This window comes from Canis lupus, chromosome 30 (assembly GCF_003254725.2).
Source record: "Canis lupus dingo isolate Sandy chromosome 30, ASM325472v2, whole genome shotgun sequence".
In the NCBI taxonomy this organism is placed as follows: domain Eukaryota; kingdom Metazoa; phylum Chordata; class Mammalia; order Carnivora; family Canidae; genus Canis; species Canis lupus.
Window position 1 is genome coordinate 30,478,383 of NC_064272.1, and position 16,972 is coordinate 30,495,354.

Sequence of the window (16,972 nt, forward strand, 5' to 3'; positions counted from 1 at the left end):
TGGGCTTATGGCCACCCGCAATAAAGACTTCATTTCCTAGGCTCCTGCACAGCTGGGTATGGCCATGTGACTATAATCTGGTAAGTGGAAATGCATGTCTTTATTGTCCATTCCTCATCCTTGTTGAAGGATAATATGGATTATGGATTAACAACTATGGATAAGGTGGCTGGAGTTTAAGCAACTACCTTCCCTCAGAATTGGAGGTCATCTGCCAAGGACGGCTGAGTTACAAGACAGGAGGAGGCTGGTCCCTGATCTCTTTGTAAGCTCCCCTACCATTCTCCAATGGTCTGCTTCTGGATCATTTCTTTCTTGTTCAATTTCTTTTTTTTTTTTTTTTCTTGTGCAATTTCTTTCTTCTTTCTCTTTCCTCTTTCTTTCTTTCTTTCTTTCTTTCTTTCTTTCTTTCTTTCTTTCTTTCTTTCTTCTTTCTTTCTTCTTTCTGAGGGAGCTAATGTTTGTCATTTTAAGCCAGTTATTTGGGATTTTTATGTCACTCATAACTGAACTTAATCCTGATTTGCCCATCATCTCTGTTCTGGGAGTTATGTCCCTATTTGAACTTCCAGACTCTCTGTTCTTCCCTAGTCTTCTGTTACTGGGACCTGTGAGCTGATTTCAGGCCAGGCCTGAGTTCTACCCATGTCTTTGTCTTCCATGATGCCTGGAAAAACCAGGCAAGGTGGCTGAACCTGTGGTAGTAAACTGGCTGCCCTTCAACTCCCGAGTTCTCTTGGTGAAGACTGAGCCCTGAATTTCCCCCTCTAGACTACAGGCTTTGTGAGGGCAGGGAATTTGGCTCTCATGTCCTTTGCCATGCCTGAGTGCCCAGCACAGTGCCTGACACTCAGGAAATAATCCAAAATGGCCAAAATAATCCAAAACAGGCCCTAGGTGCAGTGGCCTTCCAGTAGGTTCTACTGGGATCAGTGACTCCTATCTCTTCGAGCTCTTCTTAGTTCAACCTTCTCTCCTCAAAGCCCACTTCTAGCCAGTCCTACCTCCTCAAAGAAGGCTTCCTTGCATTCCTGTCATGGGAAAGGAATTCCTTGAATTCCCGAGGCCCTCAGTCAGCTGAGCTACATACATGGAGGATCACGGGAAAGTGTTGATTCTTGAAGAGAAACAACTTACCCAGGACCTAGTTCTCTTAGCCCTTGGGCTCATACCCTCTTTTAATGCCACACTGCTTCCCATTGCCAGCCCTTCCCCAACCAGATTGTGGGCAGCTGGAGCCTGGGCTCTATGTCCGCCCTGTGCCCTTCCTGGACATGATCAGTGATTGGGACAAATAATTAAGGCAGGATCTAAAGCTCCAATTTAAAGCTTTGGGTTCGGGTCTTAATATTATTCACGTATTCAACAGATACTTCTATGGCACTTACATGCTCCAGACACTGTTCAAGGTGCTTCACAAATATTAGTCAATCTTCTGTAATACTGTCAATGTTAGATATTCTAATTATTACTCTATTATTAACTCTACTTCACAGATAAGGAAACTGAGGTTACTAACTTGCCCAAGGTCACACAGCTGGGAAGATCTGCCACTTACTAGCCAAGCACCTTTGAGCAGACCCTATGACCCCTTCTCAATCCTGTTTCCTCATCTTTTTTTTTTTTTTAAGATTTTATTTATTCATGAGAGACACACAGAGGCAGAAACATAGACAGAGGGAGAAGCAGGCTTCCCGTGGGAAGCCCGATGCAGGACTCGATTCCAGGATCCTGGGATCATGCCCTGAGCCACCCAGGTGCCCCTGTTGCTTTGTCTTTGAAATGGAGCCTCACCCCTCCCACTGGTCTCAGGCCGTGGTTAACAGCTGTGGGGAGTGGGATGGCTGATGTGGGGCCCTGTTTTAACCCTGGCAATAACCTCAGCTCCTTCTGGGGCAGATGACATACACCTTGCCACCTGCAGCTCAGGTTCCAGCTTCAGCTTCCAGAACAGCAGGTTGCCACTCCACCTCCTCCCAGCCTTTGGGAAGTGCTTGATTTGGGGAGCCCATTCCCCAGTCCTGGCCCTGCATGGGCAGTGTGGAGTGGACTGCTCCTACCTCCCCATAGTCCCCAAACCAGCTCTGAGCTGTTCTAACAAGATAGTCTCATCTTTGAAGTCTTTCTCACCCACACAAGACTGACAAATTCACCTACAGAGCTGCTAATGCGATCAGTCTAATACATTAATTGGTCGACTTCTTAGCTGAATCAAGAGTGAGGCAAAAAGAGGGGCGGTGGAGAAGGGGGCTGGTGAAAAGAAAACATCTGGTTATATTTAATCTATGTTTAATGATTCTGCATAAGCAGTGTCTGTAATTTGTAACTCGCTGGAAAGCCAGTCATTAGAAAGTGTCAGTTCCATTTTTTATAAGGCTTGAGACTTAACCAGGGCAGTTGCCATTAATAGCAAACTCTATTAGATCTATATGTGGAAAATACTCATTAGGCCAGCGGGCGATAAATCAGACATCGCAGGATCTGAGAGTTACTCCTCGGGCTGCTTAGATCCTAATTTAGACCCAGCCTATCTGTATTGACGGCTGGCTCTCCGATGTTTAATAAGTAAACCTCGACGTGTCAGGTTATGATTAAACTGTCCTAGGAGGGCTGCAAGCAAATGAAACTGTCACATATACTTCCCTGGAGCCCAAACTTCTCATGACCTCAAAGCATCACGGAGTGAACTTTCCACTCATCCATATTAACAGCCCATACACTTACAAAGCCAGCCCAGCTCAGTGGTGATTATTCATCAAAAGGATCTGCTCCCCCGGGAGGTAGTGAGCTCTCAGTGGAAGCATTTAAACACAGATCAGATGAGATTCTTGCACAGATGACCTTCAAGTTGCTTTAAGCTCTAAGTTTACCTTAGTCTGAGATCTCTTTGCTCCTTACAGGACAGAGTGCAAATTCTGTAACCCTGTGTTCAAAACTGTCCCAAAGGCCCCAGGCTACGTTCTCAGTCCCCTCTGCCATCCCCACCCAGCCCCTGCATCCCACAGCCGCTCCCCACTGCTGGACAGTTGGATGTCCACACCCGTGCTGCTTACTCTCCGCCTTTCTTCCTTCTCTGCCTCTTAGGCTGAGGCCTAGCTGAAGGCCCGCATAGCACAGAACCATCCCGCAAATCAACGCCACTTTGGCCAAACTGAGCCAGGGATGACAATAAGCAGCGGTGTGTGCTGGGGCCAGCTTCTACCTTCACACTGGTTGTTAAATATTCAGGAATTCTGTGACCCATGGTAAACCCCTGGTGCCACGGAGTCAGCCGTGATGGAGATACTTAGATCATGGAACTTGCTGGCAAATGTTACAAAGCAAGGCTTTTCCTCCACAGAGAGCCAGTTTAGCAGCACACCGATGCAAGTAAGCTTTATCTCCCTTATTGAGTCCTGTTGAGTGGTGGAGGTTGGCTGGAGGTGGAGTTTCAAAGGATTCTGCGGCTGAGACAGGAAAGTGAGCCGAGAGGGATCAGTGAGGTTGGCCCGAGTGTGGGGGGTGGGGGGGAAAGAGCTGGGAGGTTGCCATTTCCAGCCCATGCCAGAACTGTCTCCTCTGAGTTCCCACATCATCCTCTGCCTTTACCACTTGGCACTCAGCATAAGCCATTTGGGGACACTTCTTATGCAGAAGTCAGTTACACGAATTTCACTTTTCATCAGCTTTGGAGTAAGAATTTCTCAGCTCTGCCACTTTCTAGCTGTGAGACCATGGAGAAGTCATTTAACCTCTCTGAGCCTATTCCTTTAACTGCATACCTTTGTCTCATGCCTGCTGGTAACTAATTCGCAGAAAGGTAGGTCCAAGCCCTGAAGCCCTGATGGGCAGGGAGCTGCCTCCACAGAGTATGATGAAAATCCCCAAGCCCCTCCTTCCAGCTACTTCCCTCCCAGGATGTCTCACCTCCGTGGCCCACACTGCCCTTGGAGACACTACCTTGGTTGCAGAGGGCTCCGGAGAATCCAGGGAGGCACTCACAGATGCCGCTGATGTGATGGCAGGGCCCGCTGCTGTGCACGCAGAGTGGACAGGGCTGGGCGCAGCCATGGCCATAGAACCCAGGGGGGCAGACTGGGGATGAAGTGGAGACAGTGGTCAGCAGCCTCAGGGGCCCCAGTCAGCTTAGCTACTTGTCCTGTCCCACACAGGGATGAAGGGAGGCTCCTTAAGGGTATAGGGAGAACTGTCTCTACCCTGCACCTCTGAGGGCCTGTCCTCTGCAGAGAGGAGTGTGGTCTAGTCCTGTTTCCACTGAGGACCCTGGCTGGGCCCTGAACTTTGGGACAGAAAAGCCAGCACAGGAAGAGAGGGGACTAGGAGGGAGGAACTGGATGGGGGCTGACTCTGTGAGCCCAGCCCCTCTCAGGCCAGGTCTACTTCCAACAGGGAAGGGGTGGGGAGGGTGAGCCATCTCTGGGGTGGGGGCTCAGCCTTACTTCTCTGGCATAAGGGTCCTCGGAAGCCAGGGGCACACTCGCAGCTCCCATCCTCTGGGGAGCAGGAGCCACCGTTCTCGCAGCTGCAGGAGACAGAGCAGTTGGGACCCCAGCGACCAGGCGGACACATGCTGTCACAGCGGATGCCTGTGGGCCAGAGGCAGACTTGGGTTAGTGGTAAGAGGAGTGAAGGCAGAAGGAAGGATGATGGGAAGGGGCACTGTGCAGAATAAAGGAGTGGAGGTGAGCCCGGTGCATCTGGGAATGTAGAGGAAAACTCTAGTCCGGGCTTGGCTGGTCAGGGAGGGCTTCCAGGAAGAGGTGATGCCTGAAGTGAGTCTTAAGGGCCAAGAAGGAATTTACCAGATAAAGGAAACTCTGTGTGCAAAAAATGGGAGGCAAGAAGGAGAATCATGCCTTAAAAGAAAACATAGCATAGTGTAACTGAACCACAAAGTACAAAATGAGGTATGGCAAGAGTTGAGATTGTAGGACCAAGAGAAGGGACCAGGTCATGAAGGGCCACCTTCACTTTTGACATCTTAGCTGGTATCCAAAGTTAAGCTTGAGAGAAACCAACTATGGGGCAAGTGAACGCTGTTATGGGGCAGGGCTGAGGCAGCTGGGAGTGACCTACACACCCACTCATGTTAGCCCTGGAGCCACTGGTCCTATAGGTTCCAGCCACCCAGCCCCAGGGTGCAGGCTCAGATAATGGGTGGCGTCTTCTCAGATTCTTTTGACCACAGCCCCTCGGTGCCACGTGGATTTTAGGTCATATGTGCACACATGGATAAGATAGAAACCGACACTTTGCAAAATGACATTTTACTGTCACCATATGTGATGCCCTCTGATGTTTTCTCTGCACTGCCATGTACTCTATTAAGAAAGAGGAAGAAGGATTAAATAGGCTTTTTGAGCTGAGATAGAGGAGAAATGTACTGAGGTGATTACAGCCCAAAGGCTAAGAAGGAATTTCAAAAGGCCTGAGGCTCTGGGGTGGGGTTTCCTCTTGGGCAGAAATACTTCCAATCTGACATGCATTAGGTGAGCGGACACAGGAAACTGGCTTGGCTTTGGAAGGTGAACATCAGAGGCTCGAGAAGAGCAGAATTAGTTTAAAAATCATGTCTGCCTTGTTATCGGGACAGGAAAGAGAAAGATGGAAGAAGACGCTTGGGCCCAGTGAAGAGAGCCAGCCCCAGCAGCAGTGGGAGAGCAGTGGGACCAATTTGGAGGCAGGTTGGAGCTGTACGAGCCCACCTGAGCCCGTGGGAAAGGGAAGGGGGGCTGAGCAGCCAGAGAGAGTGGCGAGGGAGGGGCTGCAACAGGCTCTGGTCATCCTCTAGTGCTTGTCTAGTCTGGCGCCCACATCCCCTCCCCGGGCTCCCTCCCTGTGACATCTCAATTCAGCAGCTGGGCCGGGGCTTCAGATGCCACTCTCGGGGGGAAATGAGGCCTCTTTGTGGAGGGAGGGAATCTGGCCTGCAGGCCTCGCCCCCCAGTGGAGGTATCTCCCGGGGCAGTTTCAGATGCTCCAGGGGCTAACCCTGCACAAATCCCCTGAATTGAGCGGAGGAGAGCCTGGGGAAGCCAGAACCACGAAGCCGTTCAAAGCTTCAACTTTCCCCTTCTCTAGAGACACAGAAGCTGTGACCTGCTCCAAGGAATACTTCTGTTGGAAAGCCAGGATCAGACTGCAGGCCGAGGGACTCTGCTGTCCCCCGGAGGCACACTGGACTAGGGCAGACTCTGCTGCCTGACAGGGACCTCTGATCCCATCTGTGTCTCATGCTCTCTCTGTGGGCTGACCTAAGCACATGGGTCACACTGCTGTCCCCTACAACCCTCTGCAGATACCGCTGTGATTAATAAAACACAACGCATGCAAAAGCCCCCTTGAATTCATGGCAGCTTGTTGCTATTGTGTGTTCTCCCAATTGACAGATATTAAAAGTACAGCTGCTGTCCTGTATGGGAACCTCAAAATATTTTCATGCCAAAAAGGGGTCCTCTTTCTTAGGGACTGAGAACCATGGCTGCAAGATGATTATGCAGATTGCAGGTGACAGCAGGGGCTCATGGTTCTTAGGATCTGGCAATTATTATATTCTAGGCCAGGTTCTGTGGGAGCAGGGACCCCTGTTGGAGGTTTTTACATGTCCTAAGGACTTCCCAGAACTTAAGACACTGGGACTTGAGTGGGGAGAGGGGTCCAGGGTTTCTGCCTGCGTAGAGTGCTCCAGTTCTACTGGAGTGGTCAAAGAAGCTGCCCCTTGGCCTGGTGGGAGGGTCACCCAACTACAACTTCTGAAGAGAGGCCTTATCTACGCCCTGTTTTCCCAGTAGGTGAATAGGGATAGTAATCCCCCTCAGAGGTCCTTCCCTGTCTTATAGAATCTCCCTGCTTTATTTTTCAGGACCCCCTACACATCTACATTGATGGGTAAAGCTAGGCTAAGAATCTATGTATTGTGACCTCAAGTTCATGTCACAAGGCCAACAACTCAGCAGCCCACATCCTTCAAGGTCTGGTTAGGATCCTCCTTCTCCAGGAAGCCTTTCTGGATGGCTGCTCAGGGATTCGAGCAGCTAGTTGATAGTGGCATACAGCTTTGTCCCTGCCTATTATTTGAATGTTTCATGCATAAGTCTTGTCTCCCCTGCCAGCAATTTGAAGACAGGGAGCATGGCTTATTGACATGACCCTCCTTTGGACAGGATGGATTTGATGCTCCTAGTGGACAGGATGCCATCCTAATTATTTTTGCGTCCCTAGTGCCTAGCACTAGGGACACTAGTTGGTGTCCAGGGACTAGTGCTGTTATTGAGTTTTGCTATTTACTGCTGGGCCTGACACAGTGCTGGGTACACAGTAGTTGCCAACTAAGGACTCGGTGGTTGCTTGGGTCAATAAATGCTAATCGAACGAATAGATGGCTCCTTCTTGCAATGTGATCTCACGTCCCCATCCTATGACACTAATGCCCTGAGACCTTGGACAACTTCCTTTCCTCAACTGTAGTCTGAGGAGGTTAGAGTAGATCACCTTGGAGGTTCCTTCATTTTAAGGGGAAAAACCATATATGAGTATAGCCCAGCTTCTTTAAATTTACTTCAATAAACATTTACTAGACTGCTGCCTGACAGGGACCTCTGATCCCATCTCTGTCTCACGCTCTCTCTGTGGCCTGACCCAGGCACATGGGTCACACTGCTGTTCCCTACGACCCTCTGCAGGGTTGAAGGGAACCCTCAACCTAAAGAGAGGCCTTATCTATGCCCTGTTTTCCTATGTACTATGTACAGGGCAAGGTGAATTAGACATGATGGCACTTGTTGAAGTCTGAGGCTTATGTGGGCGAGGGGAGAATTTAGGGCAGAGCAAAACCGGTGTTGAGCTAAGGCATGAGCAATACACCAAGAGCTAGGAAGTCAGGGGTGGACTTCTTGGGGCAGGGATAGGTGGGGAGAGCTCACCAAGTGGGAGTCCGAGGCCTGTATCTTGTCGCCTCCTTTTCCCTCCTTGGTCCCCTTTTCCATGACAAACCTCAGGACATCAATCACTCCTTTGAAAAGACTTCAGGACCATATTTGGGAAAATTAGCTTTATATTAGAACAGCAGAGGCCTTGCTGAAAAGTTGTCCATCAAAGACAGAATTTTTAAGCACCAGATATCATTAAAATCTTATCGACTCACTTGAAATTAAAGCAATGAAAAATTAAAGTGGATTTCCACTTGGCTCCAGCTAGGGATCTGGGGCACCAGTGACTACTAGAGTGGGGCCTCACTCTGTTTCATGGGGCAGGTCAGGGGAGCCAAGTCAGAGATGCTATAGAGGAAGCCATGTCCCTGGCTTTCTGCTGCTCAGACGCTTTCTGGTTGTGGAAAACAGAGGCTGCTGAGCAACCTGGTGTGAATGATTATTTCAAGACCTACACTGCCAGTAATGCCTGTATCTCTCTTTCTCTATCCACCACTGGGTGCATTCACATAGCATAGCATTATTAAGCACTTCCTGTATTCATGGGCTACATTTCTTGAGCACAGCACCATGCACTGTTAGCATTTACAGGTATTAACTCATTTAAACTTCAAAATGACCCTGTGGTTGTGAGGATTACAATTATCTGCATTTTATGGATGGAGAATTCAGGCCCTGAGAGGTTAAAGGGCTTGCCCAATGTCACAAACCCAGGAAGCCTGGTTCTAGCTCTGGGTTCTCTCTCTCTCTCTCTCTCTTAAAAAGATTTTATTTATTTACTCATAAGAGACACATAGAGAAAGGCAGAGATAGGCAGAGGGAGAAGCAGGCTCCCTGCAGGGAGCCTGATGTGAGACTTGATCCCAGGACCCTGGGATCATGACCTGAGCCAAAGGCAGATGCTCAATCACTGAGCCTCCCAGGTGCCCCTAGATCTGTGTTCTTAACCACCATGTCATCTGTCTCTCAGCGGGTGGCAGGTGGTAGACACAGTGGTGAGCAAGGCTCTGCCTCCAGAGAGCTGATGGTCTAATTGGGGAGGCAGATAATAAACAAATACTCAAATGAGACTTCAGTAACAATTGAGGTAAGTATGGCAAGAAGAAGAGTGTAGGATGTTATGAGAATTAATAAGACTTACATAGTCTTGGCTACGTTGTAATGAAGAGAGGGCATTATCAGGTGCAAAGAAAAGGAAAGAGCAACCCATGCAGAGGGAATGCATGTACAAAATGCCTGAGGTCAGGAAGGTGGTTGGCCTTATAGTGGCTCCTTTTCCCTCCTTTAAATTTACTTCAATAAACATTTGGCTGCAGTATAGTGAGTGATGGGAAGGGGCAAAAGGTGGCAGAGTTGGGTGGCAGCCAGGTCACATAGACCCTGGGCCGTTGTAAGGATTGTGGATTTTCAACAAGTGTCATGGCAAGCCACTGAGGCACTTGGAGCAGGACTCCTGTGAACGGAGCTGGGTTTTGAGAAGTTCACTGTGGCCACCATATGCAGGATGGATACAGCTGGGCAAGAGGGGAGGAGGCCCAGAGACCAAGTAGGAGGCCAAGGCAGGGCCAGCTGAGAGATGGTGCTTAGAGGACCACAGTGGTGGCAGTGGGATGGATTTTCCCTGTGTTTGGGAGGCATGCTGATGAACACATATAGGGGCCCAGGAGTGTGAACCTGGGCTAAGCAGGAAGTCCCCATCCCTGACTCTACCATATCCTTTGTGAACACAGATTAAGCACCTACACCCACTGTGTGTCAGCCTTTGTCTGATTTCTTACTGGTATATTCCTAGCCTTTAGAACAAAGCCTGCACATAACAGGTGTTCAATAACTTGTTTGCTTGAAATGAATGGAGAACAAAGGCCCAGAAGAGAGAAGGGACAGGTGCATATGTAAGGAGCAAGAAGAATATGTGAAAGAGAAAGAACAGTCAAGAGAAGTAAAACACCAGGGACCTGGTTTCACAGGTGGGGTGGGGGTGGTTACCTGTCCAGCCAGCCAGGCAGCAGCAGTGGCCCGTGACCGGATCGCAGCCATCCGCATGGCTGCAGTCACAGCGCTCACTGCAGTTCAGCCCGAATGTGCCATCCTGTGTAGGGAAGGAGAGAAATGATCAGACCCAGACACCCAGAGGTTCACACACTTCTGTTGGATTTTGATGACAACCTGAGCCAGTGTCCCGAGGGGATACAGAGAGACTGTGGCCGGAGCACAGCTGGAGCACTTTTTATAACTGTGCTCAACATGGCCACAAGGCCACTCCAAATAATTCTTTGGCTGTGTTAATAGGAGTATGGGGTTTGGAGGAAGGTGGTGACGGTCCTGCCCTACTTCTCGGTGGTCAAGCTCGAAGGGCTGTAGTTAGTGATTGTCAGCTAAAACTGTAGGTGAGAATGCACTTTGCAAATCATAATACATTGATCACAGGTAAAGAATGGTTTATTCTTCATTTCTAGGCAAGACAGTGGCACTCAACATTTGTTGTGTGCTCATTAGGTATCGAGAACCTTTTGTTACTCATATTTCTTAATCCCCACGGCGTATCTATGGGATGGTTCCATTATATTCACAATTTAAGGATGAGAAATCGGGTCAAGATCTACATAGTTAGGAAGTGGCAAAGTCCACATTTGAACCCAGGACTGCAGGCCTCATTCAACAATATCACATGTTGGTTGAACTTAACTGTATCTTAGACTAAGATCCAGCGATTAAGTCTCGATGGTTATCACTGAATAGTGCTTGGTTTTGTCCTCTCATACCCTGATCATAAAATTATTGAGGAACAGCAACTCTGAAGGGTCAGTAGGGCTGTCCTGTAGCATCATGCTGAGGATTCTGAGGCTGCACTGGGCTCAGGTCAACATGCCAGGGTCAGTTAAGAATGTTAACCAAGCGCAGCAAGGGGAAGTGACATGGAGGCACTATACCTGCCCGATATTTGCCATTCTATAGATGAAAGGGCTGAGGGCCAAAGTTGGACAGTGTCCACAGAGGTCAGAACTTGGGCTGAGACCTGGATCTAAGGGTCTCACCATCTGGGCCAGTGCTCTTCTGTGCACGCCTCTGCAGACAGATTAACCCAGGGCAAGGGTGAGGGGGGTTCTGGGCCTGCCCGCCCTTCCCAGCCGTGGGCACTCACGGGGCAGGGCAGTTCGCAGGTGTCTCCGAGCCAGCCGGGGGTGCAGGAGCAGGAGCCATCTGTGGGGCTGCAGGCTGCCCCATTGGCACAGGCGCAGCTCTCATTGCAATTCAGGCCCCATGTCCCGCTGGGACACGGTAGGGTGCAGTCCAGGCCTTGCCACCCTGAGGGGAGGGAAAGGCTCTGTCACTTCTCCATCAGGGCCGGGCACGGCTTTCTGCCTACCCCCAGCTCGGTACCTGCCACCTAAACCACTGCTTCTCTGATCACTGGGTTGGAACACACATTCCACCTGCTACTCAGAAACACGGCACAGCGGTTAGGAGACCTAGGGCCAGACCCCAGGGCTCTTGCCTCCCCTCAACTGCTCTCACTGTGGGTGCATGACCCCGCCTAGGACGGGGAGCCAGCTGAGATGCGGAGGGCTAACTCAGCCCAGGATAGAATCCGGCAGCTTATTTTAGGGCCCTTTGCTTGCAAGACAGGCTGGTTTTCCATTCTGAGGCTGGTCATCGGCCTGTTTGCTCTCAGATCCATTCCTCTGCTTCCCCGGCTCTGAGTTACGGGGGGCTGATCCCTGCAACTGCATATCCCAGGCTTCCCCTTCAGCTGGCTCCTGGGTGGGCTTCATAATGGGAGACCTAGCTCACAGACCAGAGGTGGGGAGTAGAAGAGATGCCTGGTCCCTCCTCTGCTTTGTCTGCCTCGGGCCTGGCCCCTGATGGTGGTGGTGGCAATGGCTGGGTCTCCCCTGTATTCGCTGCTCTCACGCATCCCCTCTATCCACATCCCTGCTCCCACCTGGTGGCCCTCTGGAACCCCACTTCCTCCATTTGTCCCTCCCACCCTAGGCAGGAGCAGTGGCAGCTCCTCCCTCAGCTGCTAATCTCTGGTTTGCTCACTTTCCCCCCAGTGATTCTGATGCCATTATAACTAATCCCCTCTATTATATCTCTGCTATTGAAGTCCCCGGCCTGGGTCTCCTTGGCTGGGACCTGACATATAAGCTCCCTGACCCTGCATGGGGGTAGATGAGGCAGGAACAGCCCGGGCAGCTCAGCGGGCAGCCCGCCCAGGGAAGCGTGCACATCTGAGGGCATGGGATTGGGAAGAAGGCACATCACCTTCCTTGCAGGTGCAAGAACCGTCCACTGGGGAGCAGGTGCCACCATTGTTACAGGTACAGACCGATGAGCAGTTGGGGCCGTAGGTCCCTGCAGCACATGGAACTGCACAGACCTCTCCCTGGAAAAGGAGGAGGTAAATTTTGGATCAGAGGTTGTCCCATGCTGGGGGGCTATGGAAGGCAGAGTAATGCCCTCCCCTCCAGCCCCCACAAAAGATATCCACGTTCTAATCCCTGGAACCAGTGAATATGTTCCCTTACATGGCAAAAGGGACTCTGCAGATGTGACTAAGGACCTTGAGATGCGGAGAGTATTCTAGATTACGCAGGTGGACCCAATCTAATCACAATGAGTCCTTAAAAGTAGAAGATGACTGAAGACGGTTGGAGAGATAGGCTATAAGAAGTCCTCCACCTGCCTGTGTTGACCTTGAAGACAGAGGAAGGGGACCACAGCCGAGGAATGTAGTGGCCTCTGAACGATAGGATCAATCTTCATTTTAGAGCCAGCAAGAACATGGGACCTCGGTCCTACAACCCTGGGAACTGAATTCCGCCAATGCCCTGAATGAACAGGAAGTGGATTCTCCCCTGGATCCTCCAGAAAGGAACACAGCCTGCAGACTTTGACTTTAGTTTTATGAGACCCAGATCTGACCTACAGAACTGTAAGGTAATAAATCTGTGTTGCCTTAAGCCACTCAATGTGTAGTTTGTCATGGCGGTGATAGGAAACGAATGCAGTAATTGTCACCAGTCAGGGGAGGGGCTTCCAAACTACAGCTCCAGGTGGGCAAAGCCCCTCAGAACTTGATCTCTGGGTCTGTATGGGGCACGGCAGCACAGAATGTAACCCCTTGCCTCTCAGTATTATTTGACTCTCTAACAACCCCATAACACAGGTAATAATACTCTATCCCCATCTACTTGAACCTCAGAGATGTTAAATCTAGGTAGTCATAGTCCATGTTTACTGAGCGCATTCTCAATGTCAGGAGCACGCATCATCACATTAATCCTCACAAGACTCGCCAGAGACGATCGCCTCAGCATTATACCCATTTTATAGGTAAAGCAATAGTATAGAGAAGTTAGGTACCTCAGCCCAGGCCTCCATAGGTGGGCTATTCCTTCCAGTGAAGGGTACAGAGTGGGGGCACATTACAGGGCAATGGGGACTTTGGAGGCCTTGACGGGTGGGACCATTCAATTCCCCAGAGAAGAACGAGGTAAAGGCAATCCAGGTGGGAAGAGTGTGACAAGAGTGCAGAGGAGCATGAGAGCTGAGAATATTCTAAGGGTAGCTGGGGGAGGAGTCCATGCAGGGGGAGGTGAGGGGGCTATTTAGAGGGGAGCTGAGAGCCTTGAATGCCAGGTAAGGGGGCTTGGGCTTTCTTCCGTGAGCCCCCCAGGACATGCCTTCTCTACTCAGGAGCCCATTATAGGGTTGTTTGCTCTGAGCATGTCATCACTAGACATTGAAGTCCTTCACCAGAAGGCTCCATGGTTCCACTCTAGTCTCTGCTGGTCCCTGGCAGGCCCTCATCACCTGGAGTCTGCAGTACTCCCATTACCAGAAAACTCTAATTTTTCTAAGACTATAAATAGCCCCTAGGAATATATTTAAGCTCTGAGGGCCTTGGCCAGTGTGCAAATTGCAGGCACAGCTTATGAGTTTCTCTGCATGAGTTTACTTTAAGGGACAAGGGCTTCTCTCCCGGTATCCTCATTAGCGGCCCCAGCCCCAGTCCTCCCTGGGGGCCTCCAGGGGCCTGTGAACCTGGTTGTGGGCCTGCTGACGGGGCTCCGAGAAGGCTCTTCGTCCTGGCCCTACTCCAGGGGGCAAGATGCAGAGTGCCCAGCTTGAAATATCTGCCCCCTGCCCCCGAAGGCTGCACCCAGGTACTATTTTCTCCCAGCAAAACCCAAGCAGGAATATTGACAGCTTGAGGTTGCCAGGCTGAGAGGACTTTCTGATTCCCAGAGAAGGAAATGGAGACTCAGGGCCTCATCCAGCGCCCCCTAGTGCACTAGTGAGGATGAAGGAGAAGATAGGGAGGAGTGAGAATCAGATCTTCCTTCCAGACGCATGGCAGGGCCCAGTGGTTACAGAATGGACTCTGGTGCCATCCTGCTTCCACCGCTTACTCACTGCGTGACCGTGCACAATTTACTAAACCACTCTGGGACTCAGTTCCTGCATCTGTGAAATGGGAAAAATGACATCCCTACCTCGTACGATTGTTAAATTATATCTGAAGTAGACAGAACAGTGCCTGGAAGGTAGAGAGTGCTGTAAAAGCTGTTACGACTGCAAGGAAATATCTCTGTGCAAAGAATACACGAAGCTCTCCAAGGTTTTGGCAGAAGGCAGTTCTGGAGGAGGGATCCCTCTCTCACTCAATGAACAATGCCAGGCCCTGTGCAGTAGAGGACGGCTGGTGCTCATGGAGGGCAGGGATCTTAGCTTCATGCCCCCTGGGTCACATGCTCCCACCTTCTGGTTCCCCTCCTCACAGTTGAAACAGGCCAGAAATTTCATCACCACACACCAGGGGCATGGTCTTAGGGGACAGAATGACCGCTCCCTGTGGGGCTACCATGTGCCAGGAGCTCCTCCACTTTCGATTTGTTAGCTCCTAAGAGCAAAAAGTCCACTTAGGGAAGAGAGCAGTTTCTCAAGTGCAGAGTTCGCTGAAGGACCATGAGCCTGGTAGGGCAAATCCTGAGCACTCCCCTTCCTCCACCCCGCTGTCCTGACTCCTACCTGTTTCAAACTCCTCAAGAAGCACAAGTACTAGCAGTTAAACATTTTGTCCCACTCCCTACATCTGGCCACTGATGTGAGCAGCAGGCCTGGTCTATTGTTGATTGGCTGTCTCTTGATTGACGTTCACAGCAAGCCAGTAGTCAGCCTAACTTCTCGGATTTAGACTAACAGCTCTGCCCACCTCCGGGCATCCCCCTGGCCAAGGTGGTGGAGTGATTCCCAAGGTGCCCCAGGTATCAACTCCCAACACACAGGCCATTCTCTCCCCCGTACACGTCCCCCAATCTGGGCTTTTTTTTTTTTTTCTTTTTCCAATCTGGGCTTTAATCATGATGGCCTGTGAGGAGTCTGAGTCTACAGAAGTCAGTCTTTGTGTCTACACACACTTAGATAGTCAGTGTATACACCTATGAGTGTGTGTGTGTGTGTGTGTGTGTGTGTATGTCTAGGGGTATCTGTTTACCTGCCTGTGTGGATTTGGGTAGAAGTTTGTGACTCCTTCCTTCTCTTCCCCTCCTGCTGCATTCCCTCCCCAGGCCTGCCCTGGTGGCGATGGGTGCACACACAGCCACCACCCTACCCTCTGAGCACCCTGGGGATCCTGGTGGGCTCACGCGCCTGCCTCTGCCCTGGGGTGGTGGTGAGCTCAAGGAGGCAGGAATCTGATTTTATTCATGTCTAGATTCTCAGGGCTTGAGACCCTGTTGGTACATAATGGGCCCTCAATAAAGGTTGTTTAATTGAAATGAGATGTTTGTATGTACACGCTGGCTTCTACTGCTTCTACTGTGGACAACCAGAAGGACTGGGCACTTCCCATATGCTTTCTCTCTCATGCCAGGCAATTCAATGACTGTTCGCTGCATGGGACCAACTCTGAGCCAGCCCTGGTAGTGTGCTCCAGGGGCACGCAGGATGCTGAGACCCAGTCTCTGCCCTCGGGCAGCTCCCAGGCTGTGTCCGCACAGGCACACACCCGCCGGCCTCCAGATGTGTTTATCTGTCCATGGATTTGCTGTCTGCTCCCCTAGGTAGACTAGAGATTCAGGAGAACAGGGATCTTATCTGAGTTGCCCCAGCATCTGTAGCCCAGGCCCTGGCATAGACTACAGGGATTCCACAGTGTTGAATAGACGGGTGAGGGGCCCTGGTGGGGCTACATTGGGTGGCATCCATCACACACAGGAAGCAGAATATTGTCTGGTCTTAGGCTGGGTCCTATGCTATCACACTGACTCTAGGCCGCTCTGGGGGCGCTCATGAACAGGGAGAGCCAGGCCAGATCCTGGTCTAAAGTTCCAAGCCACACCCTGGCCCAAACCCTGCCTGGCCAGGCTGAGGGTGAGAAGTCCAGCTGGAAAATTAGCCTGTGGGCCCCCAGGGCACCCACTCAGGGAGATAAGACCCTCTGAGCTGAACAGAAAGGTAGAGATGATCAAGCCCATAGCTTTCATGAAAAGGAGACTGTAAGCCAGAGGGCCATGAGCTGAGACCCGTAGGCCAGTGCTCCCTAGGGGACAGGCTGTGGGACCGATTTTGTCTGCTTCCCACCCCCCGCTCTGGCCCAGACCAGCCCTGAATTCACATCTGTTGGTCTTTTCACACTCTGGGGAAAAGGACAGGACAACAGGCCTGGCTTGTGAACTCACATCAGAGTGAAGTTGGGGAGTTTGCATTTGGCATCTCCCGTGCCTCACATAGCTTAGCGCTTGGTACCCTCAGTCCCTCAGCAAGGAGCACCCTAGGGCCCTGTACTGAGGCTGTTCCCCAAGATCTCCATCCAGCACATGTCTCACCGATGGACTTGTGTTCGTGTTGGGTAATATACAGGCCTTAGTTTCCTTTTTGATTATATGTGGTTATTAAAATCAATCCATCTCCCCAACTTTTCGACACCATGGGCCCTTGGGAGTATCCTCCCTTCACAAAACCCTCTGAATCTGAAAGACACTGCTGACACTGTGTGCTGATGTCTAAGGCCACTCACGTATTGAATAGGTGCAATT

At 50.8% G+C, this 16,972-nt stretch overlaps 1 protein-coding gene across 6 annotated transcripts in view; it reads right to left on the reverse strand.

The window, feature by feature from the left end:
- Positions 1-16,972, reverse strand: part of MEGF11 (multiple EGF like domains 11) — a 344,966-nt gene that overhangs the window by 23,256 nt on the left and 304,738 nt on the right. For all 6 annotated transcript variants that reach the window (XR_003146032.3, XM_025472427.3, XM_025472425.3 and 3 more), the window contains 5 exons: positions 12,195-12,315; positions 11,071-11,234; positions 9,915-10,017; positions 4,440-4,586; positions 3,940-4,074 (listed from right to left, as the gene is read on the reverse strand). Coding sequence is in view for 5 of the 6 variants with exons in the window: in XM_025472427.3 (XP_025328212.1) it covers positions 3,940-4,074; positions 4,440-4,586; positions 9,915-10,017; positions 11,071-11,234; positions 12,195-12,315 (670 nt within the window). In the remaining variant the exon portion in view is untranslated. The remainder of the gene's footprint in view (positions 1-3,939; positions 4,075-4,439; positions 4,587-9,914; positions 10,018-11,070; positions 11,235-12,194; positions 12,316-16,972) is intronic.